Source organism: Pseudorca crassidens, chromosome 2, assembly GCF_039906515.1.
Source record: "Pseudorca crassidens isolate mPseCra1 chromosome 2, mPseCra1.hap1, whole genome shotgun sequence".
NCBI classification, from domain to species: Eukaryota; Metazoa; Chordata; class Mammalia; order Artiodactyla; family Delphinidae; genus Pseudorca; species Pseudorca crassidens.
Window position 1 is genome coordinate 13,799,247 of NC_090297.1, and position 24,514 is coordinate 13,823,760.

General features: G+C 51.2%; 1 protein-coding gene across 5 annotated transcripts in view; it reads left to right on the forward strand.

Annotated features, from left to right (window-relative positions):
* Window positions 1-24,514, forward strand: part of IGSF21 (immunoglobin superfamily member 21) — a 272,330-nt gene that overhangs the window by 227,078 nt on the left and 20,738 nt on the right. For all 5 annotated transcript variants that reach the window (XM_067722134.1, XM_067722126.1, XM_067722142.1 and 2 more), the window contains exon 4: window positions 3,932-4,050. In XM_067722134.1, coding sequence (XP_067578235.1) covers window positions 3,932-4,050 — 119 coding nt within the window. The remainder of the gene's footprint in view (window positions 1-3,931; window positions 4,051-24,514) is intronic.

Below are 24,514 nucleotides of genomic sequence, written 5' to 3' on the forward strand. Positions count from 1 at the left end.
GGGGTGGGGACAGCTGAAATGAAAGGAGAGAGGAGTGACTCTGAGGTTAGATTGCTCAGTAGAAACAGATGGAGAGAGAGGCTTAGCTGATGGAGAGGGAAATGTGTTAGCTATGGGGGTGGGTGTGAAGAGCAGAATTGAAGGAACCCCCCTTCTTGGCGGCAGGGCTGGTGCAGGCGTCCAGGCCTCCAGAGCCTGTGCTCTTAGCCAACGCCCTCGTCCTCCACCGGGGTTCTGATAGGACTGCTGGGCCAGTTTGGTGGGTAGAGCACTATGCTTGGCATTTACTAGGGTTCCATGAACATGAGCTTCTTCCCCCGGGTTTCTGCTGTGGCATGAGAACCTCCAAGACCCAGACACAGAGACCTCACTTTCTTTAAGTTGTGGCCAGAATAGGCTCCCCTTCGGCTGCATGATGAGGCCCAGAGAAGGCCGGGACTTGCTGGAGGCACACAGATTTCCCTGATGCAGCAACAACATAGCTTCTGAACTCCAGGTCAAGGCTCTTCCCCTTCAAAGTGTCCAGATCTCACTTACCAGGAATCCCCTCTCCCTCACAGGGCATCACAGGATCCAGGAACAACAGGTAACGGTCCTGCGACCATTTTAATGTGACATTCCTGCTCACAGAGGTCTTGCAGTAACATCATCACATTTAATCCTCACTGCAGTCCTGCAAAGCATCAGCTCCATATTCTAGATAAGAAATGGAGGCTCAGAGACAGCATGGCTTACACAAGGTCACACAGCGTACCAACAGTGGGGGCAGGATTTGAACTTGGCTCTCTCTAACCCAGTGTCAGAGAGGAGTGAGGAAAGAGCTGCCCCAGTGACATTTCCATGGAGAGAGAGAACAACAGACCAACTCATTTTTTTTTTTTTTTTTTTTTTTTTTTGTGGTACACGGGCCTCTCACTGTTGTGGCCTCTCCCGTTGCGGAGCACAGGCTCCGGACGCGTAGGCTCAGCGGCCATGGCTCACGGGCCCAGCCGCTCCGCGGCATGTGGGATCTTCCCGGACCGGGGCACGAACCCGCGTCCCCCGCATCGGCAGGCGGACTCTCAACCACTGTGCCACCATTTTATCGTGGTCTGACCCTGTAGACCCTGTAGAAGGATCTAGAACAGAAATCATCAAACTACAGCCTGCAACCTGTAAACCAAGAATTTTTTTACATTTTTAAATGGTTAGAAAAAACTGGAAAAAGAGAATAAGATTTCATGGCACATGAAATTGTATGAATACAAGATTTGATGATTATAGATAAAGTTTTATTGGAACACAGCCACGCTGGTTCACTTACTAAGGGGGGCTGCTTTTGCTCTACAAGAGCAGAGTTGAGTAGTTGTGACAGAGACTGTAAAAACAACAAAGCCTAAAATATTTACTCTTTATTTTGACTTTTTTATTTAAGACTTTTTTATGTGGAAAATTTTTAAAGTCTTTATTGAATTTAATACAATATTGCTTCTGTTTTTTTTTTTTTTTTTTTTGGTTTTTTGGCTGCGAGGCATGTGGGATCTTAGCTCCCCGACCAGGGGTTGAACCCACACTCCTTGCATTGGAAGGTGACGTCTTAACCACTGGACTGCCAGGGAAGTCCCAATATTTTACCCTTTAGAGGACATGTCTGGAAGAAGGCTTGAGGGAGCGTCTCCTGTCCTCATGGGTCGCCTCCTCTGAGAAGGCCTCTTGACCACCTCGGGCAGAATCAGCTGCTCCCCGCTCACTCTACGCATGGATAAGCTCACCCTTTCCCATGGGATTTGGGGTTTTTTTTAATGAAATATAGTTGATTTACAATGTTGTGTTAGTTTCAGGTGTACAGCAAAGTGATTCAGTTTTATATAGATAGATAGATAGATAGATAGATAGATAGATAGATAGATAGATAGATACTCTTTTTCAGATTCTTTTCCATTATAGGTTATTACAAGATATTGAATATAGTTCCTTGTGCTATACAGTAGGTCCTTGTTGGTAATCTATTTTATATATAGAAGTGTATATATGTTAATCCCAAACTCCTAATTTAACGCTCCCCCCACCTTTCCACTTGGGTAACCATAAATTTGTTTTCTGTGTGAGTCTATTTCTGTTTTGTAAATAAGTTCATTTGTGCATTTTTTTTTTTTTTTTTTTTGTGGTCCGCGGGTCTCTCACTGTTGTGGCCTCTCCTGTTAAAGAGCACAGGCTCCAGACGCGCAGGCTCAGCGGCCATGGCTCACGGGCCCAGCTGCTCCGCAGCATGTGGGATCTTCCCAGACCGGGGCACGAACCTGTGTCCCCTGCATTGGCAGGCGGACTCTAAACCACTGCGCCACCAGGGAAGCCCTGTATATCATTTTTTAGATTCCACATATAAGCAATACCATATGATATTTGACTTTGTCTTACTTCACTTAGTGTGATAATCTCTAGGTCTATCCATGTTGCTGCAAATGGCATTATTTCTTTTTTATGGCTGAGTAATATTCCATTGTGTGTGTGTGTGTGTGTGTGTGTGTGTGTATACACACACCACATTTTCTTTTTAACATCTTTATTGGAGTATAATTGCTTTACAATGGTGTCTTAGTTTCTGCTTTATAACAAAGTGAATCAGTTATACATATACATATGTTCCCATATCTCTTCCCTCTTGTGTCTCCCTCCCTCCCACCCTCCCTATCCCACCCCTCTAGGTGGTCACAAAGCACCGAGCTGATCTCCCTGTGCTATGCGGCTGCTTCCCACTAGCTATCTATTTTACATTTGGTAGTGTATATATGTCCATGCCACTCTCTCACTTTGTCCCAGCTTACCCTTCCCCCTCCCCGTATCCTCAAGTCCATTCTCTAGTAGGTCTGTGTCTTTATTCCCACTTTGCCCCTAGGTTCTTCATGATCATTTTTTTTGTGTTTTTTAGATTCCATATATATGTGTTAGCATACGGTATTTGTTTTTCTCTTTCTGACTTACTTCACTCTGTATGACAGACTCTAGGTCCATCCACCTCACTACAAATAACTCAATTTCGTTCCTTTTTATGGCTGAGTAATATTCCATTGTATATATGTGCCACATCTTCTTTATCCATTCATCCGATGATGGACATTAGGCTGCTTCCTTGTCTTGGCTATTATGAATAGTGCTGCTATGAGCATTGGGGTGCGTGTATCTTTTTGAATTATAGTTTTCTCTGGATATATGCCCAGGGCTGTGTTTTCTGGATCATGTGGCAACTCTATTTTTACTTTTTTAAGGAACCTCCATCCTGTTCTCCATAGTCCCATGGGATTTGGGGCATTGATCAGCTTCCCTGCCTCCTTATCCATCGGGATGGGGGGCGGTCCATGGAGACAAGAATTTTACTGTGTTTCTTCTCAAGTCTCCAGGGCCATGCATAAAGTGATAGCATGGCCGTGTGGAGAGAGGAATTCAGATTCCCATCCTGGCTCTTAATAGCCATGTGGGGGGGGGGGCAATTACATCCCCTCTGGAGTCTCAGTTTCCATGTTTATGAAATGGGAAGAGCAATTCCTGTGGCAGGGGCAGCTGTGAGGAATGAGTGAGCTGGTGGACTAGGTGACAGTTTTGAGCCTGAACCACATGACAGGCGCCTCAGTCCATGTCATCCTCAGGGGGTCCCTGGGAGCGGGCATGTCACCATCCCTGGCTCAGCAGCTGAAAGGAGCACAGATTCAACTCTAGTTGAACACACAGCCCACACCTTCATCCTCTGAATCATCGGGCACAGGGCCTGGCATACAGTCGGTGTTCCATAAATGTTTCTTCTGCGCCCAGCACAGCACGTGGGCATTGCATGGTGCGTCCAGGAGCGTTGTTGACAGAAGGCTGGATGGTGGGGCTTTGGGGCTGGTTTACTGCAGCGCTGTGACTGCCAGCCCCAGGCCAGGGACCCTCATCCTGCGCCTCTGCTTCCCCGCAGGCTGCCCGAGGTCCGCATCTCTGACAACGGTCCTTACGAGTGTCACGTGGGCATCTACGACCGCGCTACGAGGGAGAAGGTGGTCCTGGCATCAGGCAACATCTTCCTCAACGTCATGGGTGAGTGCAGGGCTCTTGGCACTGGCGTCACTGTGTGCGTGCACGTGTGCCTGTGTGTGCGTGTGTGTGTGTGTGTGTGTGCGCGCGCGCGCGCGTGCATACGTGTGTATGTGTGCGCGTGTGTACCCACGCACACAGAGGGGCTGTCCTGGGAAACACCTGCTGTGCTGGCACTGGACCCTCTTCTCTCCCACCCTTGCCCTCGAGGGCAGGAGGCCAGCCATGCTGAGGTGTGACTGATGTGGCCTCTTAGGAACCCCTTCTCCTACCGGCACTGACACCCGGACCTGAGGAAGGCAGGGCTGTACCTCATCCCTGCAGCCTCACGGACCAGGCACTTTGAAGGGGCTCCGACATGTTGATTGGAACGCATGAGGGGCACTGAGACTTCCCGAGGGGTGGCAACCTGCCGCAGCCTCTGGGCCTCAGTTTCCCCTTCTGTAAGATGGGGGGGATGCAGGCCTAGTGGATCACTCGTGGATCTCCTAGCCTCAGGCTCTGCGACCTGGTGAGGTCACGGGGAGAAAATACTGAGTTGCATGGGCACCTTTCCCAGGTGAAAGCCAGGAGCCACGTTCATGGAAGCACCTGTAGCAAAGTGCAGTGGGGGTGGGCACTCCCCCGGGGGGAGGACAATCCAGGAGCCTCCAGGGTGGGGGAGGGGGATTGAGACAGCATCTCAGTGATGATGCATACCTACTGCAGAGAGGATGTTCCCTCCCTGTGCCTCCCAAGCCTTTTCCAGGACATTGAAGCGTCAGGGGACAAGTTAGAAAGCGTGCCGCACTGGATGTCAGGGTTCCTGGGTTCCCACCCTGTGTCTGTGCCTCCATTTCTACATCTGTAAAATGGGGATAAGAATACTAGTGCCTGTCTCGGGCTGGCTGTGTCCCCTTCCCAGCCCCGGTTTCCCCACTTGTAAAACAAAGCCTTTCTCCACGTGGTCTCAGAAGCCCCTTCCAGCGCTGACGTTCTTGCCGGGCACAATCTTGGGCTCTGGGTCAGCTCTGCTGCCAGGATTCTAGGCACTTGGCCTTGACTCCGGACTCTGTGTTCCCTGATTTTCTTATCAAATGATATTTACCAGGGAAACAAAGCTTGCCATACTCAGGCAGTCAATGAAAGCATAAAGGCCTCGTGGAAACCACTGCTTCTGGGGAAATGGGAAACCTCCAGAGGCCCAACCTCCAGAGGGACATTGAATCCTGTAGCAGCGGCACGCGGTGTGTTCTGGCTTCCTAGGGGACAGGCCATGGCCAGGAGGTGGCAGTGCCAGGAAAACCTCCCCTCTTGCAGTCACCCGCCCACGGAACGGCTTCTGTAATACTTGGACAAGGAGTGTTCTTGGTACCCAGCCCTAGGCTGGTCACACCAGGGAAGCCGGTGCAGATGAAACTCGGTTTGCTCCATCAAGGGGCTCCCAGTCTGATGAGGGATGTGTACTCAATTGTTTATTCATCAGATATTTATTGAGCACCTACCACGTGCCAGGAAATGGCCATATACTTACAATAGGAAACATCTTTGTTCTTGGGAGTTTGTGTCCAGTGCGTGAGACAAACATAAAACACATGTGTAGATGGGTAAGTGAGGTGATTATGGATAGTGACAAATAATGGGAAGAAAATCACGCAGGGTAATGGGGTCAAGAGTGATACAGGGGAGGTGGCAGTCAGTTTAGGGAGAGGGCTCAGGGGAGGCCCCTGGAGGCCACGAGGTTAAGTGCTTTCCAGACCTATGTCATTTAGTCCTCACAGCCAACCCAAGAGGAGGTACTAGCACTATTATCCCTATTTTGCAGACATAGATATAGAGGCACAGAGAAAGCAAGCAACTTGCTTGAAGTCACACAGCAAGGATCACAAAACCTTCCTGTGAGATCAGGCTGCTCAGTGTTGAGGCCGGAACCCAGGTGTCTTGACTCCTGGGCCAGCTATGTTGCACGGATGGAGGCAGTGTAGAAGGTCCAGCTGAGGCTCTGCTCTCTGGTGCCTGTGAGCAACCAGAGTCCTCAAAGCCACCTCTGCTACGAGGTGCACTCCTCCCCGATTCACCAAAGGCTCCTGAGCAGGTTACTGTCCCTCTGTGGCCTCGGTTTCCTCGTCCGTACAATGAGGGTAGAACCAGATAACCCTAAACGTCCTCTGCTAGTTCCAACTGAGGCACAGAGAGGTCTCGTGCGACCAGCCCGGCTTGCACAGCTGGCCTGACAATCCCAGCTGAAGGAGGTGGTGTGCTCCCGGTAGGCTCCAAGGAGCAAGGGGCTTTGTGCTTCTGGGCTCCTCCCACAGGGAGGTGGCAGTCAATCCAGGGTTGGGGCAGACAGCTCCCGGGATCCCACTTACCGAGCAGCAGGCTGAGGCTACCAGGAGGGACCAGAGAGGGGCAGGGCCAGGGATTCCACCCTCACCCACCCCAGCGCCCCCAGGAAGGCTCTGACCCCTAGAAGTTCAGCGCATCCCTGGGTGGGACTCTCCCTGGAATAGCAACCCCTCCCCATCTCAATCAGTCCTCTGACTGTCCCCAGTGCTCAGAGGTCACCGTGCTTGTCACTGGTCCCTACAGCCTAGCTGTCCCCTGATGGGTCAAGTCCACCGGTGCTTGCCACGCGGGCAGGACCTGATGCCTCGCCCCAGCATGGCATGTGCCTGACAGTGCGTGAGCTCCCAGCTCCATGCGCATTTTCTGACAGAATCCTGGCGACAGCCTGTGAGCTGGGAGATGTTATAATCCCCGTTATATGAGGGGAAATGACTTGTCTAGGGTCATAACAGCCATCTGAGGCCAAAGCCCATGGTCTAAACCAGTGGTTCACAAACTTGAATGAGCATCAGAATCGCCTGGAGGGCTTGTGAAGATACAGATTGCTGGGTCCCACCCCCAAAGCTCCTAATTCAGCAGATCTGGGGTGGGGCCCAGGAACCTGCATTTCTCACAAGTTCCCAGATGATGCTGATGCTACAGGTGCCAGGGCCACACTTTGAGAACCACTGGTCTAAACCTCTAAGTCTTCAAAAAATACTAATTCTGTATATCTCTCTATTGATATCTATATCATACATGCATCAACAGCCGTATCTATACTCTTATCTATATGCGAATGTATTTCTCCTTCCTCCTTCCAATTGTCACCTCACCCCAGACACAGGAGGATGCCCCATCTGCATACAAGTTAAGGACACACAGGTTTGGAGCTGAATCCCAGATCCACCATGCAACCTTGGATTCATTAGCTTCCCTGGGCCTCTGTCTCCCCATCTGTAAAATAGGGGTAAGGATGCCTCCTTCCTAGGATGATCGTGAGGTTTAAATTAGAAGAGGTTTGGGCTTCCCTGGTGGCGCAGTGGTTGCGAGTCCGCCTGCCGATGCAGGGGACGTGGGTTCGTGCCCCGGTCCGGGAAGATCCCACATGCCGCGGAACGGCTGGGCCCGTGAGCCATGGCCGCTGAGCCTGCGCGTCCGGAGCCTGTGCTCCGCAACGGGAGAGGCCACAACAGTGAGAGGCCCGCGTACCGCCAAAAAAAAAAAAAAAAAAAAATTAGAAAAGGTTTGCAAAACACCTAGCCCAGCACGAGGCAGCTAAGAGGTTCAGTAAGCCAGATTTCACTGTCTTTATTAACATTGTCTCTGGCCTGCCTGCCCTTGGGCACGGCTGTGGCTGCCTCTTTCTTGCCCCTGGTTTCAGCCCTGGCACAGAGAAGAGCCATCCACTGTTCCTGACTCCAGGGAGCTTTAAGCCAGTCTGAGAAGTGAACACTCACAGGTTTGTGCCCACTGGCTCCTTGGAAAGGGGGTCCAGTCCTGCCCTGTTTCTGGATGTCAGGGTGGCCGGCCTCTGTGTGACCATCCTCCTGTAAGTCTGCCTGTCCAGACATCACATGTCTAGGGGAGGAGCCAGGATACATCCCAAGTTTGAAAATGACAGCCACACTTCAGTCTTGGCCAGTTTGTGACAGTTCCACGGTGCTTCCCATAGAGTATTCCACCTGATCCTTAACCGCGGCCCCTCAGGGCCAGGATAACCATTATCCCCAGTTCCCAGATGAGAAGACTGAGGCTCAGGGAGAGGAAAGGATTGGCTCTGGGCCCCACAGGGCTGTGGCTGTCCCTGGCCCAGAGCAGCATGGCTTCTGAGGTTCAGCAAGGTCCGGACTGGTGAGGGGAGGGCTGGGAGAGACAGTGGGGCTGAGTATAAGGCAGTTGCCCGTGTAGTATCTCCCATAACCCCGGCGGCCACGTCAGCCCATGAGGCAGAAACTGCACTATGCCCACTGCACAGACCCAGGCACAGAGAAGGAAGTGGCTTACTTAGCCAAGGTTGGGAGGATTAAATGAGATGATGCATAGCACAGAATGTTCTGGGCCCACGCACAGGCCGAGTGACCCCTAAATAGTGTCTCTCTACAAACTACTATATATAAAAGCGATGAAAAACAAGGTCCTACTGTACAGCACAGGGAACTATATTCAATATCCTGTAATAAACCAGATGGAAAAGAATATGAAAAAGAATATGTATAGATGTATAACCAAACCACTTTGCTGTACAGCAGAAATTAACACAACATGTAAATCAGGGAATTCCCTGGATGTCCAGTGGTTAGGACTCCACGCTTTCACTGCCCAGGGCCTGGGTTCAGTCCCTGGTCAGGGAACTGAGATCCCACAAGCCATGCGACACAGCCAAAATAATAATAATAATAATAATTTTTTAAAAAATCTCTAAAAAAACCATTGAAAATCAACTGTACTTCAAAATAATTAAATGAATAATAATATCTCTCACAACAAATAGTGGTCATGTCAGTTAAAAATCAGGCACAATTAGAAAGGTTTAAAAATTGCCCCACCTCCCCCTTCCTCCCCCATGACCGTCTCCTTTAAATATATTTCAAGGCAGGTTTCAAAAATTAAAGTCAACTCATGGTTTTGGCCTGTCTGTGGCATTGCATAGAAAGACCGTTTCTTGTCACACACACGCACACAGAGACCTTCCCTCCAGGTAAGTGGAGGTCATTGAAAGCTGGGGTCTCCTTTGGGCCTAAGCCCTTAGGTCTCCTAAGGGACCCTAAGGGCTGTGCAAGGAACAGTGGGGCAAGACGGCCCCTGTCCAATTTGGGGGTCAAAGGGAAACTTCCCAGGACAGTGGGGAGAGGGTAACCTAGAGGGTGGGGAGCGCCCAGGCCCCCACCTACATCAGAAGCACAGAGCAGGTCCGCCAGAGAACTGGGCACCCCAGCCCACTATCACCAAGCCTGCATCCTTCCAGAACATTCTAACGCGCTGTTTCCAGAGGCTTCTGGGTAGAGATCAAACTGCGAGTGCAGCTGTAATTTCATGCCTATAACATCCCCGCTCTGTGGTGGGGAAAGACATTTGGGAGCCCCATGGGTGACACCGAGGGTTCGTGCTACACACACTCATTAAAATGTTTTCATCCGAGCAGCAGATAAATTATAAGCCAGTTTGAAAGTTGCGTGCTGGGCCCCGGGAACGCACTGTGCACAGTCACAGAAGGCTCTCGGAGGCTCTTCTTAGGGGTGTGGGTTATGCGGGGAGCGTGTTCAGGCTGGGACGTTACAATCAATTACATGTTGAGAGGCCCAGATACTCCCACCTGCTGAAGCCAAAAGAGGCTGTTCTTTTGGTTTTGCCGCAAGACCAAGGCACAGGGTATCTTGGCCACCCTCACCGTGCAGAGTTGCCACTGAGGGGGCCTTTAACACAGAGCTAATAATCAAGGTCACTAGCCATCAAGCACGGCTATCTGCCCAGCCCTGTGTGCTGAGTATTCAATCCATGCTTCATCATGTGACCGTCATGAGCACCTCCCGATGCAGGCATTGTCACCCCCATTTTACAGATGAGGAAACGGAGGCTCTGAGAGTTTAAGGGGCTCACCCACACGAGTGCCAGAGCTGGGGCTCCCAGCAGGTCTGGCTAAGATCAGAGCTGGTGTTCCTAACAGCATCTCTGAGCTCCCAAGGGGAAACATCCCAACCTTTGGCACAAAAGCTGTTAGTGACACAAATGTCAAGCAAGCATGAGGGGGAGGAGGGAGCAGTGCAGAGTAGAGAGAGTGGGGACCTTGGGGAGACTGAGCCCCAACTGGGAGCACTTGGCACTCAAAACTCAGATGGCCAGTGGGGCTGCTGTCCCTCTAGGGGGCTTACAGGAGTCTGGGGGGAGGAAAAGCACGTCCATCAGTGCCCCCCCTTCTCCATTCCTGTGCCCCAGTCCCCGTGAGTGGTTCTCCCATCTGCTAGTACCCAGCGCCCCCCTCACTACTTAGACCCTCTGAACGGAGCACTGAACTTGGAGTCCAGCCGACCTGGGTCCAAATCCAGGTCAGTGTCCACGTGTGACATGGACAGTCCAGTATCGAACTTTTCTGTCTGGTAAAAACAATATCAGAATGTCTTTTTGGTTGAAATATATTAGAAGATGACTTGGCTGTCCATACACACGGGCATTCTAAATCTCATTTATTCATTCATTCTTCATTCATTCATTTATTTACCAAATATTTATGGAGCACCTGGTACATTCAGGTGCTGTCGTATGCATGGGAACTCAGCTTCGGCGATTGGACAGACAAAATTCCACGTCCTCAAGGAACAGTCAGTGCAGGAAGCGAGGCAGACACAAACAAGTAGACAGCTGGGACCTGTGATATGTCAGAGGGTAGTCAAGCAAAGCAGAGGGAAGTGGGGCTATTGTGAACAAGGTGGACAGCGAGGCCTCTCTAAGAAGGTGACACTCAAAGAAGGTGAGGTCCGAGCCATGTGGGTTTCATGCCTTCATGCAACCAATTCCATGGCTACTTACTTATTCATCAGCTCCCCCGTGCCAAGCAGAGTTCTAGGTGCTGAGGACATGTCCCACTGAGGGATGTAGCTCATGGTACAGATGCAGAAGCAAGGTCTGGGGACTGTGCTGCATCCCCAGGGCTGCCCATCACACGTGATTATAATCTGGGGGCTTAAAGCGAAAGGAATGTATTGTCTCGCAGTTCTGGAGGCTAGAAGTCCAAAATGAAGGTGTCGGCAGGGCTATACTCCTTCTGACAGCTCTAGAGAAGGGTCCTTCCTTGCCTCTTCCAGCTTCTGGTGGTTGCTAGCAATTCTCACATCCTTGACCTGTAAACGCATCATTCCCATCTCTGCCTCCATCCTCACCTGGCGTTCGCCCTCTGTGCGTCTGTGTCCCTGTGTCCCAATTTCCCTCTCCTTGTAAGGACACAAGACAATGGATGAGGGCCCACCCTAATCCATTATGACCTCGTTTTAACTTTACATCTGCAGAGACCTTATTTCCAAATAAGGTCCCATTCACAGGGTAAGGACTGCAACGTATGTTTTGGGGGGACACAATTAAACCCACAACAGAAACTGACCCAGGAGGGAGCAGGGCAGATTCACTGTCTGATTCCAAAGCCCATACTCTTGGCTCCCAACTACAAGAGTCACGGTTCATTGTGTGTTTGCTCACCTGCCACGCACCGTGCTAAGCTTTTCATAAGGGAACTTATTGAACAGTCACGACAGCTCTGGAAGGCAGGTACTGCCACTTCCCTTTGGACAGATGAAGAATCTGAGAGGTTACATCACTTACCCAGGCCACCCAGCCAGCTAGTGCCAGAGCAAGGGTAAATGCGTCCTGTACGCTTAACCACTCCCTCTACTAGACGTCCCAGAGGATTGTTAAGCATTAGTAAAATGTTCTATCTTGGGATCCCTGTGTCTCTTCTGGAGGCTTCCAAGTGAGGTTGGCAGATAAAGGTAGAACTTTGCAACCCGAGGCCACAATGGCACCAAACCACACTGTATGCTTTTCTACACCTGAGGCCAGGGGACGCGGAGAACAGTTGTTAATAAACTTCGCATAGCTTGCCTTTTTTTTTTCAGTGTGTTTTACTGAATTTTTATTAAGTGCATCTGGTGCTTTTCTTTCCCCCTTGTTTTTGTTTAAATTGATTTTTATTGCGGTAGAATTCACATAACTTATAATTCACTCATTTAAAGTACACGATTCAGTGGTTTTCTGGCCTGGCCTCGTGGAAATGGGCTCAGCCTCTGTCACCCCCCAGCCTGCCTGTAGGTCTCACCAGCCCCAGAGCGAGTTTCTTCTAATAGAATAAAATGGAGTACAGAAATAAACCCTCACATTGATAGTTAACTGATTCTCGACAAGGATGCCAAGACAATTCCATGAGGAAAGAAGAGTCTGTTCCAAAAAATGGTGCTGGGACAACCAGATAGCCACGTGCAAATAATAAAGGTAGACTTTCCCTAACACCGTGTACAAAACTTAACTCGAAATCCATCATCAACCTAAACATAAGAGTTAAAACTATAAAACTCTTAGAAGAAACACACAGGAGAAAATTGTGATTGTGATTCCATTGGTCTATCTCTCTCCAGTGTGAGTTGCTTGCTCCCCTGCCGTGTGACTTTGGACCACAAGTTCATGGGAAGTTCTCCCGTGGCCAGTTCCTGGAACTTTCCCATTAGAAGAATCTCACCCTGGGGCTGGTGAGGGCTAAAAACATTCCTGGCAGGGTGACGAAGGCTGAGCCCACTTCCTTGAGGCCAGGACAGAATCTAGGATTTCTGGAGAGCTCTGAAGCTCTGCTTTCTGAGACCAGATTCTTTTATTTTTTAAAGGTTACACTCCATTGATAGTTATTATAAAATATTGGCTATATTCCCCATGTTGTACAATGTACCCTTGTAGCTTATTTCTCCTTTTCTTAAACAATGTTTATTTGTATTGGGGTATAGTTGATTTGCAATGTTGTGTTAGTCTGAGGTGTACAGCAAAGTGATTCAGTTACACATATATGTATATCTATTCTTTTTCAAATTCTCTTCCCATTTAGGTTATTACAGAATATTGAGTAGAGTTCCTATGCTATACAGTAGGTCCTTGTTGATTATCTATTTTATATATAGTAGTGTGTATATGTTAATCCCAACTTCCCAATTTATCCCTCCCCCCCCACCCCTTATAGCTTATTTTATACCCAGTAGTTTGTACGTCTTGCTCCCCTATGCTTATCTTTCCCGTCTCCCCATAGGTAACCACCAGTTTGCTCTCTATATCTGTGAGTCTGCTTCTTTTTTGTTATATTCACTAGTTAGTTGTATTTTTCAGATTCCACATATAAGCGATATCATACAGTATTTGTCTTTCTCTGTCTGACTTATTTCACTAAGCATAATAACCTCCAAGTCCATCCATGTTGCAGCAAATGGCAAAGTTTCATTCTTTTTAGCAGCTGAGTAGTATTCCATTGTGTGTGTGTGTGTGTATATATATATATATATATACACCACACCTGCTTCACCCGTTCGTCTGTTGATGGACACTTAGCTTGCTTCCATATCTTGGCAATTATAAATAATGCTGCTATGAACATTGGGGTGCATGTATCTTTTTGAATTTGTGTTTTGGGGGTTTTCAGATATATACCCGGGAGTGGAATTGCTGGGTTCTATGGTAGTTCTGTTTTTAGTTTTGTGTAAATGGGTACAGCCGCAGTGGAAAGCAGTGAGACCAGATTCTGGAGCTCCAGTCTCTGAATTCCCAGCCCAGTCCTCCTCTCTAAAAGAGGAGCGTGTTCCCAGGACCAATAATTGGAGTGTTGAGGACTTCTCTTGACTTGGGCAGGAGAAATGTCTCTGGCTCCAAGCAGGATGGGGAGATGTGAGGGCTGAGGGCAGACCCTGCATCCCTCAAAGACCTACTGCTTCTCCCCAGGCCTGAGCAGAGCAGAAGCACAGCCCTGCCTCTCTGTAGGATGCCAGTGGGAAAGTGGGCTTCAGCTGAATTCAAAGCCTGCCTGTGGGGCAGGACAGCGGTGGGGGCCTGGGAGGCTGTCTGCGGGACCAGCGCACAGCTGCTGGAAATGGTGGTCCAGGGAGCAGGTTAGTCATTGGAGGGAGACGGCTGGTCTGAGAATCCCTGGGGGTCCCCAGGCAGGGTAGCTGGGAGGCAAGATTCAGAGCCACCACTATAGCCCTCTCTGTAGCCCAGGACACCTGCTGGGTGAGAAAGGATCAACTCATTCCCTTGTCGTGCAGCAGGAGAGGATGAGCCACCTGCTGGGCTTGAACCGGCCCCAGGCGAGTGCAGTGGCCACGGGCTAGGAGGAAAGGGCGGGTTGGGATCCTCCCAGCCAGGGCTGCAGAGGAGTCCTGGGGCGCTGAGGGGAAGAGGGTGCAAACCCAAATCTCCACCTCCCACCCCAGAAGCCCCCAGGGTCCTGAAGACCAGACCTGGGCCTTTTGTCCCCCAGGCAAACATCTGGGTACCTCCAAGCCCTCTCCCCTCCCCCATCAGCCTTCCCACCCACCCTGGGTGAGTGACAGTAAATGCCCATGGTCCTCCAAACTGGGAACAGACGGCTGGGTAAAACCCCAGTTGAAGAACTACACCTCTGTTCAGTAGGTAGACTAGAAACAGCCTTTACTTCCTTAGAGAATCGATGGGTGTTTAAGGGTATAGGCCTTGGCTTCAGCCATAAATTCGAAACCCAGCTCTGCAACTACGAGTAATAAAAGCAGGAAATGCTTATGGGGCATTTGCTACACACCAGGCACGGCCCTGCTTTACACCTGTTAACGCATTTAATTGTCAGAGCAGACCTCTCACGTAGGGTCTTCGGTTACTTTCCCCGTTTTACAGGTGTGAAAATGGAGAGGTTAAAAATGTCACCTGAGGGCACAGGTCCAGCAAGGCCAGAAATGGGATTCAAACCCAGGCAGGCTGGCTCCAGAAGCAGTGGTTAGAGACCTAACCACTACGCTACACTGACAGCCTATTTAATCTCCTTGAACCTCAGTTTTCCTATCTGCTAAATGGGGACTGCAGTAGCATCTCCCCTGTTGAGGCATAAAATGTAAAGGTTTATGTCCCAAGCTCACACTGGGCACTCGTGAAAAGAGTAGTAGTGCTTACTTCTCACCCATTTTGCCCTAACCTTCACCCTGGAAATGGCAGTAGGGCCAGGGAATAGGATCAGAGCTGCAGGAAATGACATCAGCCCAGTGGGAGCCTTATAAGCCAGGCAGTGACAACTGTGGCCTCCTACCCTGGGCCCTGGTGGAGGAGATCAGGAAGGGACCGATCCAGCAGCCTTGAGTCCAATCCCATCCCTCCACAGTCTCACTGTGACTTATCCTCTCCCAGCCTCAGTTTCCTCAGCTAGAAACTGGGGGTAATGAAGGTTCCTACTTCATAGGGCTGTTGTGGGAACTAAAGAAGATCGTGCTCAGCCTGGTCTGCTGGCAGGTTCTGAAGGCAGGGAGGGCAGTTAGGAGGGGAGAGATGGCAAGAGCCAGCCCAGGGTTCAGTCAGGAGAGGCTGAGCATGTGAGGCGTTTCCAGACAGAAGCCACAGGGCATGGGGACCAACTGGAAAGACGGGGGCAGATGTGGAGGTCATGGCAGGACCAGGCACAGGTTGGAGATGTTCCCCTGAGAAGGTACCAGTGAAACCACGTGACCTCACTCGGCAGACGGCGACCGCAGAAAATGGGCCGCTGGCGTGAAGAGGCCAGGGCTGCAGTCCTCAGGACCTCTGCAGACCTCCTCCCCACCAGTCGGGGCTTCTAGATGGGCATCAGGGGCTGGAGGCAGCTGGCTGGGCTTGGCTGCCAGAGGCAGGGCTGGAGCCCAGAGGACTGAGGCCAGGGTGGCCAGGGTCTTCCAGGATGGACATAAAGCCTGTTCGGAGACCGGACACTGATGTCTTGAGTGCCTGGACCTGGCCAGGGACCTGGAGGAAAGATGCGCACTCTGCCCACCTGCCCGCCCTCGGGCCCTCAGCCAGCTGAGGTCACTGGCTGAGACCTCATTCAGAGAGGGGCCAAACAGATGGGTTTGGGGCTCAGAGGAGCTCTTTGCAGCTAACTGGGTCATCTATCAAGGACGGTCACTTCCCAGCTTCAGCCTCAAAGCCCAGAGCCTGCTGACCACCTCCTGGACAGGCTTCTAGAGTCCTCGGTCCCTGCCTCTCTGCACACAGCCCCGCAAAGGAGGACTGCCCTTGACCGCAGCCCACTGTGTGCTCAGCGACAGGCCCAGCACAGTACATTAGCTCACCAATCCTCCCTCACGTCTACCCACTCCTCGGCAGGCCCTATGCTGCCTCAGTTACGGGGGCAAACTGCAGACGGCTCAGAGAGGGCAGAGAACTTGCCTGATGTCCCACAGCAGTGAGTGGGCTGGGCTTTGAGCTCAGGTCTGCTGAAAGCCAGAGCCCCCGATTTTTCCACTACACAAGGCTGCCAGGAGGGACATGGCTCCTCCCTGAGTGTGGGCAGCCTTTTGGGCCTCGGCCAGACACCGAGGCTCCGCTCAATAGGGCCAGCATGGAATATTTGGGCTGCACTGTCAGCTGCTCCTCCTAGCTGTCCGGAAAGTCAGCAAGATCAGTGTCCCCATTTTACAGCAGAGAACACTGAGTCTGCTAATAAAGGGAAGCCTAGAATAGGAACCTGAATTTTCTCTGATTACCACTCTCCCTCCATGGGGACCTGAGTCCCTGAGCTGGGGATGGAAACAGGGCCTTTGAAGCACATCCACTCAAAGGGCTCGATTTGGAATGCTGTGGAAGCCCTCTGACCCGTGATCATGGCTGGAAGGTACAACGCTTTGTCAAGCACCATATGCACTGTTTTGTGCATCTTTTCCCTGGGGCCACAGAGCTGCCGTCACCAGCTCTTCTCTGAGGGAAACAGACCATTTGCTTATTCATTCATCACACTTACAAGTCCTCGTTTCAACTAATATCTATAAGCCCCTATTATGTGCCTGCCATGGGGGAAGGACCGAGAGATCCATCTTAATATTAGTGGTGAATTTTCTAGTTACAGGGGGCCAACCACTGCTCTAAGCACTTTAAATGTATTAATCGATTTACTCCTCACAACCCTAGGAGGTAGGTACTTACTCATTTTAATAAATGAGGAAACTGAGGCCCAGAGAGGTTAAGTAATTCACCCAAGGTCACACAGCAAGTGAGTGGCAGAGCTTGTTTTCAAACCCAGACCACCTGGCTAAGGAGCCACCTTACAGCCTCTCATGGAATGGCCTGTCATGCCCTCCTGAGCTGAGCTAGAAATTCATCTGCTCCCTGGAATTGTCCAAGCAGGTGGCTACAGTCCCCCAAGACTCTCACCAACTCCCTGGACCTTCTGTATCTCACAGACCAGGGCTCGCCTCTCGTTCCAGGGTTGCCTCTCTCCACCTACTATCCACCCATCTCGGCTCCAGCCTCCCGACCCCACCAGAGCGGGCCTGCAGGTGCATCGTTAAACCGTGACAAGTGTTAGGTCCATGCGATGCTTTATCCTTTCCACCACTGGGAGTTGGATTTAGTGTCTCTGGCAGAAGGTAAACTTCCCCTCCCTGGGACAGGCCCCTTAATTACAAGGGATATGTGGCCGCCAAAACTGTCGTGCATCAGGCCCAGTGATTTAAGGAACAGGCCCAAGGCTAAAGTTACAGGTGTTAACAGAGCTGAATCAGGAGCTGGGAGAGCAGGGATGGGGCAGCTGTGGGAGGTGGTGAGCCGGTCCCTGGAAGAGCGTCTGCTGCCTATAGCCACTCCTGGGGAAAGGGAAGTAATCCCACCGCCTCACGTACAGAAGGGGAAACAGACCAGGACCACGCTCCAAGTATAGCTCGTGTTGGGGTCGGCACTGCTGTCTCTGCTGCCAGCCTGCAGGGAGCCCTGGACTCACTGAGTCTCCCCATCTGTACACAAGGAGGCAGCTCACTGCCTAGGAGTGATAATCTTCCCAACAGATAATCTTAATAACAAAAGCTAACACTGACAGAGTGCTTGTTATGTTCCAGGCATGGTACTAAGTTCATTATGAGTGTTCTCTTGTTTAATTCTCAGCTGGTGAGAGAATGATCATGGTTATGCCCATTTTACAGAAGAGGAAACTGAGGCTCAGAGAGATGAAGCAACTGGCCCAAGATTGCTTGGCTAACAAGTGACCAAATGGAGGTTCTCAGCCCCTCTCTCTGAATCCAGACCCTGACCTGTATGCTCCAGGGATAATGAGAGGGATATAAGACCCAGTGTCTGCCCTGAAGGAGTCCCTGAATGATGGGGAGACAAATAAGGGCACAGGTTTCTAGAATTCCAGCAGATGGAAAATAAGAACGATGGGGGAGGACTAGGGTGCAAGGTGAGGGATGTGAGAGCTCCCAGGACGGAGGCTCTCCCCGAGGGGCTGGCATCAGGAAGGCTTCATGGAGGAGGTGGCGTAGAGCTGGGCCAAGTAGGCTGGGGCAGACAGGACAGGAGGCATTTCAGGCAGAAGGAGCCCTGTAAGCAACGGTGTGGGAACAGGAAAGCATGGCAAGTAGAGAGCACTCCTGTGTGGCGGGACCCCAAGGCACAGGAAGGAGCGGGTAGTAAGAAACAATAATAATAACAGCAACAATAAGGACAACGGCTGACATCTCTATTCAGTGCTTACTGGGTGCCAGGCCAGGGTCTAAAGGTCTAAATTCTTTATACAATGCTCACAAGAACCCTATGAGATAGATACTGAGGAAAACAGGAAAACAGGCACAGAGAGGGTAAGTGACTTGCCAAGGTCACCCAGCTAACAGGTGGCAGAGCCAGGATGTGAAGTTGGACAGGCTGGCTCCTGAGCCCATAGAAGGCCAACTGCTGTGCTCCAGGTGGGAGCAGGGGAGGTGAGGTAAGAGCCTCTTGGGAAAGTTCTTCTTGCATGCCAAGCTGCTGGGGGCCCTGCCTTCCCTCTGTCCACCGGGCTTGGTCACAGGCAGAGAGGAAAAGTGAGGGGGCCCTGAATCCAGTGACGTCTGTCCAGGGATGCCATGGGAGCCAGGATGGGCCTGGGAAACTCCCCGAGGCAGCCGGGGGACTTGGGAGCAGTTGTGAGGGTAGAGAGTGTATTCACTGCGAAACTCTGGTGCCAGGCATGCCTCCCAGCTGATTTTCCCGTGGATCCCAGGCCCATCAGAGCAGAGACCCCAACTCCTGAGGCTCCCCATCAGGAAGAGCCTGGGCCCTTCTCTGCTGAGCGGTCCTGCTGTCTGACAGCTGTCTGACAACCATCTTTGACGGTTTTCCTCTTCTCTAACATTGAACCCTCTGCTGCCCCCTCTGGACCTCCCACATAAAGCCATAGACTTTTTGAACTGGAGGGGGATTTTAGGACCCACCTAGACCAGCCCCCCTCACCAGACCACACAGGAAACCGGTGCCTGGAGAGACACCCCACAGAAGGCGAGAAGCAGGGCCAGGCTGAGGGCTTAAGCCAGACATGGGTTCAAGTCCTAGCCTTGGTCCTTATTGGCTGAGTAGCCACGGACCAGTGCGTTTGAAAACCTCAGTTTCTGCCTCTGTAAAACGGAGATAATAATTCCTGCTTCTAGGTTCTGTAAGGCTCTAATGCATTAAAGCATTTAGCATGGAACCTGCCTCAGAGTGACCAGTGAGCAGAAGTGATGGTCAAGGGCCCTCCCCACCCCTCACCCAACCCGCTGTGTGCTGGGGACCCCACGGACCCCAGATTCAGGGTGCAGAGGAGGATACTCACTGAGCAAATCCAGCCGCCCCCCACCAGTCACCTCCTCAAACATCAGCTCAGCCCATGCTCGCTGAGATCTGCTCTGTGCTGCCCTTAGCTGGGGCCCTGGTCAGCAGGATGACCCAATGTCCTTACCTGAGGAAGCTCCCAGGCCAGTGACCAGAGTGAGTGGTGTCGGCAAAGTCCAGCCACTGTTCAGGCCAGTGATGGAGGTTACTGTTCATAAATATGATGGCCAGTAGGTACAGGGACTTACCAGTACCAGGCATCCTGCAAAGCGTGCCACGAACATGAACCCTATGCAGTAGGTACTGTTGTGATGCCCATTTTACAGATGAGAGAACTGAGGCCGGAGCAGACCTGGTGAGGGATGAGGTTAGAGAGGTCAGAGATGAGACAGGTGGCCAAGGCCTCAGCACATGGGCCATGGAAAGACCAGGGGAAGAGATCATGAGGGCTGGATCTCTGAGACTCCCCCACCCCCAAGTCAAGCCCTACCGCCCTAGCCAGGAGTTGGATCCCAAGAGGAATGAGCTTGGCTCTGCCTCGCCCTGCTCTTGGAAAAGACACAGTCCAGTAGCTGTGTGATAAAGCCAGTAGAGTTAAATGCTCATCGATGAAACTGGGTGATGGATTCATGAGTGTTCATTGTACATTTATTTGAGCTTTCTGATAGGTTTGAATATTTTCATAGTAAAATGTCAAGGAGGAAATAATACACAATCCTTTTCCCACAAAACGCCCCTTCTCCATGGCTCTTCCCCTCCCCGCTACCCCCCACTTGCCTCCCCTGGAAATTGCTTTGTGAAAAGTGAGAAGCAAGAATGATTCGCTTGCCCTCTGACTCAGGAAGTCAATCCTAGAATGCTAGAATGCTGATGGGACAGGAAAGACTATGGCTGCAGAGTCCTATGGGAAGGGAGGGCTCGGAGCTGGGGGGTTGGGGGTTTGGGAAGTTCTGCTGGGAGGTTGGTGGCCCAGCCAAGCACTTCAGTCCTCACAGGCACCGGCAGGCCCCAGTGTCACCCTTGTCCTATGCGGGAGGCCCAGGAAGCTAGCACCTGCCTAAGGGACACATTGCTGGTGAGCAGAAAGCCTGTGACCTGGGAGCCAGGTGCCCCAGGGGCTGGGTGGGGAAGTCCAGGGGTGAGCTCTCTTCTAAGCCCCAGAACACCAGGACCCGATGCTTGAGGGGGACACAGTTCTGCTGGAAGGGACAGAGGTTTTCCAGCGTTGGGGAAGAGGGCGTGAGACCCACCCAGAACCTCCAGGCTCCAGCCTATTGTTCTCAGGGGCTTGGGAGGGGGGCGGGGGGTTAATAGAGTAGCCTGAACTTGAAGTTGAACTTGAGCTGAGCGTCACTGCCCCTGGCCAGATCTCAAATGTGCTTGCCCACTTGCCAGGGCCTCCCCCAAGCTTCCACAGGCTTCTGGAGACTTCGTTCATAAAGCTAAAACGATGGCACCTGGTGAAATCGCCCATGTGTATTATATATACCTCTGGGATACATTGAAAACATCCCCCAAATAGCCAGCCTTGCTGCTATTTAAAATGGGTTCGTGTCACACCCCACAGATTTCATCTCTGCGGAAATGGCACTTATCGTGGGCCTGAACACATTCACTCTATTGCCACATAAACTACAGTGGCGTGGCAGGGCTGGGGCAGTCACACGCGGTAGCCGCAGACAGGCTGCTGGACAGGCTGCCTCCGGACAGTGAAGCCGAGGTGTAGGGAGGGTCCACCTGGGGTTGGCAGCCCAGGAGGCCAATCAGAAGACATGGAACGTGGACAAGCAGCCAATCAGGGCACAAGCAGAAAGTTGCTCCACTTGTAGGGGCAGGTAGTTTGGGGATTTGAGGTCCTTTGATCCGATCAGTGCATACAGCCGGAAAGCCTCCAGGGATCTCTCCCTGTGCCCTGTCTGCCCAGGCCCGGAGAAGTCGGATTGAGGTTCTCCAACTCCCCTGAGCCTTGTCCTCCCAGTCGGTAATAATTTCCACAACTGTTACCAGGCACCCACTACGGACCTAATGGTTAGTTCACATAACACTACCTTGGAGTGGGTCTTGTGCCTGCCAGAAGACTAAAGCTTAAGAAGGTCAAGGCAGTAATTCCCCTGTGGAACTTACATTAGAACCTCCTGGAAGGCTTGTTAAAACCTGGGTGGCTGGACCCCCACCCCCAGGTTTCTGATTCAGCAGGTCTGGAATTGGGCTCAAGAATTTACATCTCTAACAAGTTCTGAAGCTGCTGGCCCGGGAAACACACTTTGAGAACTTCCGGGTTAAACGCACAGGTACAAAACAGCACTAGCATGCAGATTCAGATCTGGCCTCAAGACCTGTGGCCTCCCACTGCCCTTGTGTGTGTCTGTGTGTCTGCGTATGTGTGTTTATGTGTCTCTGTGTGTGCACTTATACATATGTGTGTGTTTATGTGTGTCTGTGTCTGTGTGTGCATATATACGTGTGTGTGTGTCTGTGTATATATACGTGTGTGTGTATGCGTATGTGTGTTTATGTGTCTCTGTGTGTGTGCGTATGCATATGTGTGTCTGTGTGTGTGTCTGTGTGTGTTTATGTGTGTGTGTCTGTGTGTGCATATATGTGTGTGTGTGTCTGTGTATATATACGTGTGTGTGTATGCGTATGTGTGTTTATGTGTCTGTGTGTGTGTGCGTATGCATATGTGTGTGTGTGTGTCTGTGTGTGTGTGTGTCTGTGTGTGCATATATTACGTGTGTGTGTGTCTGTGTGTGTGCACAGGTGCTCGTAGGATTTTATTTCTGCGTTAGCAGTAACCCGAGCTGCATCCTGCTTGGCCCAGCCTCACCGATTCCCACGCTGCACCACCCGCCTCGCACTCCCCTGCTCCCCCAGAGCAGCCAGCCAGGGCCTCCAGTTGGGCTTGTTAATTTTATCTCCTACCACTTGGAAAGCACAACAGCTGTCAGGGGAGGGGCGAGGCAGGTGAACCGGTGAACGGGGCTGCCAACCAGCTCTCCTCAGAGAGGAAGGCGGGGTGGATGGGCTACACCCGCAGCCACTGGGTACCCTTGTGACCCCGCTCCACTCAGAAGGGCCTCCGTCTCCAGGCAGGGAGGGTCTGGGCAGTGGCCACCGATGCTGGCAATGACCTGGACCCAGATCCCCACCCCTCGCCGGTGCATCGGCACGCGGGCTCCCGCTCGCTTCCAAGGTTGGGGGTTGTGATCTGGCTCAGCAGATGCCACATAAAAGGGCCCCATTGCAGCTCATATACGCACAGACACTGCGTTTATCTCTCCTGTCACTGATGGCGGCTCCATTTGGGGGCTTTTTGTCAGTATTTTTTCCCCTTGGCTGCCGTCACTACTCAGTTCAATATTTAATTTTCCCATAAAGCAAAGCGTTGTGCCTTTCCTTCTCTCTTTTTCTTGCTGGAGTCCCCCTTCTGCTGGTGGGCTGTTTCTTCCTCAGGCTTCTGCAGGGAGAGAGAGGCTTGGACATGGCTAAGATTTCAGCCCTTCCAAATTGGACAGGGGTGGGAGGGCAGGACACTTAAGTCCCTCCTCCCAGCTCATTCATTTGACAAATGTTTATTGAGCGAATCCTTGTGTGTCAGGCCCTTGGATGTAGCAGTAGACAGAAGAGTTCCTGTCCTCATGGTGCTTACATACTAGTGGGGTGTGTTGGAAAAAAAGACAAGTGTGAGAACCAGTATACGAAATAACTATACCTTATGATGTGTTCTATGAAGAAATAACGAGGTGCTGTGACAGAGAATAGAAGAGGCGCCTCGCTCAGATTAGGAGGTGGCATTTGAGCTGAGACTTGAAAGATAAGCAGGACCCAGCCTTGCTCAAAGCTGAGTGAAGGACTTCAGGCAAAGCAAAGAGCAGATGCAAAGGCCCCGGGGTTGAAACAAGCTTAGGGTGTTTATAGACCAAAAATATCTCCGTATATTTGGAGCATGGTGTTGGGGGGAGGGTCGAGACAAGGCTAGAGGTGGTGGCAGGGCCCACGGCATTGCAAGGTCTTTCGGGATTCCTTCCACAGATTGCGTGCTTGTCTGTACTAGAAGTGAAAGAAGGAAAAAAGCAAACAGGAATTGAAATTGAATCCCTGCGTGGCAGGCTTGCACTAGCTCTGAGGTTAAAGAAAGACGAAGCTCCAGCCTTCAGAAAGCACACGGCCTAATGGAGAAACAGACGTGGGCCCGGGACAGAATGACAAGCACCTACGGGTATGACAAGAACAGGATGCTCCAGGAATCCAGAGGATGAGCCCTAACCCAGTTTGGGAAAGTGCTGGAAGGCTGCCTGGAAGAGGCAACAGTCAAGGGCAGACCTGAAGGATGAAGCCGAATTAACCAACAGAAGGACTGGTATGTCCGGGGCACAGAGGAGGTGAGCAAGGCGAGGAAGGAACCTGGGGCATTTCTGTGTGGCTGGAGCAGAGAAGTCTTCCTGGAAGAGATGCTGTTTTGAGTAGCATCTTAAAGAAGCAGAGAGAGACCGGTAGAGAGGATGGGAAAGACACAGAGATGTGGGACAGAAAAAAAGAAAGAAAGAAATTAAAATAGGAAGCATGGAGGAATATTTATATTCATGAACACTTTTATATTGAGGGTGGTTTTCTTTCTTTTTTTTGAATATGGTATAGTGACTAGTAGCTGATTGAAACAGAAGGCAGTCAATAGAGCAGGCACGCTGAGAGGAAAGAATGGATTTTTGCAAATAATGTAATTTTGAACTTGTCTTTTCCCTCCCCCACTCCTCCCCAAAATCTAATTGATTACCGCCCTTTGATAAATGACACCCAGAGCAGGAGTGTGCTAAGACCAATTTAGCACAAGGTACTCAAGGAAAAGGAGAGATTATCCCTTCCTCCAGACAGT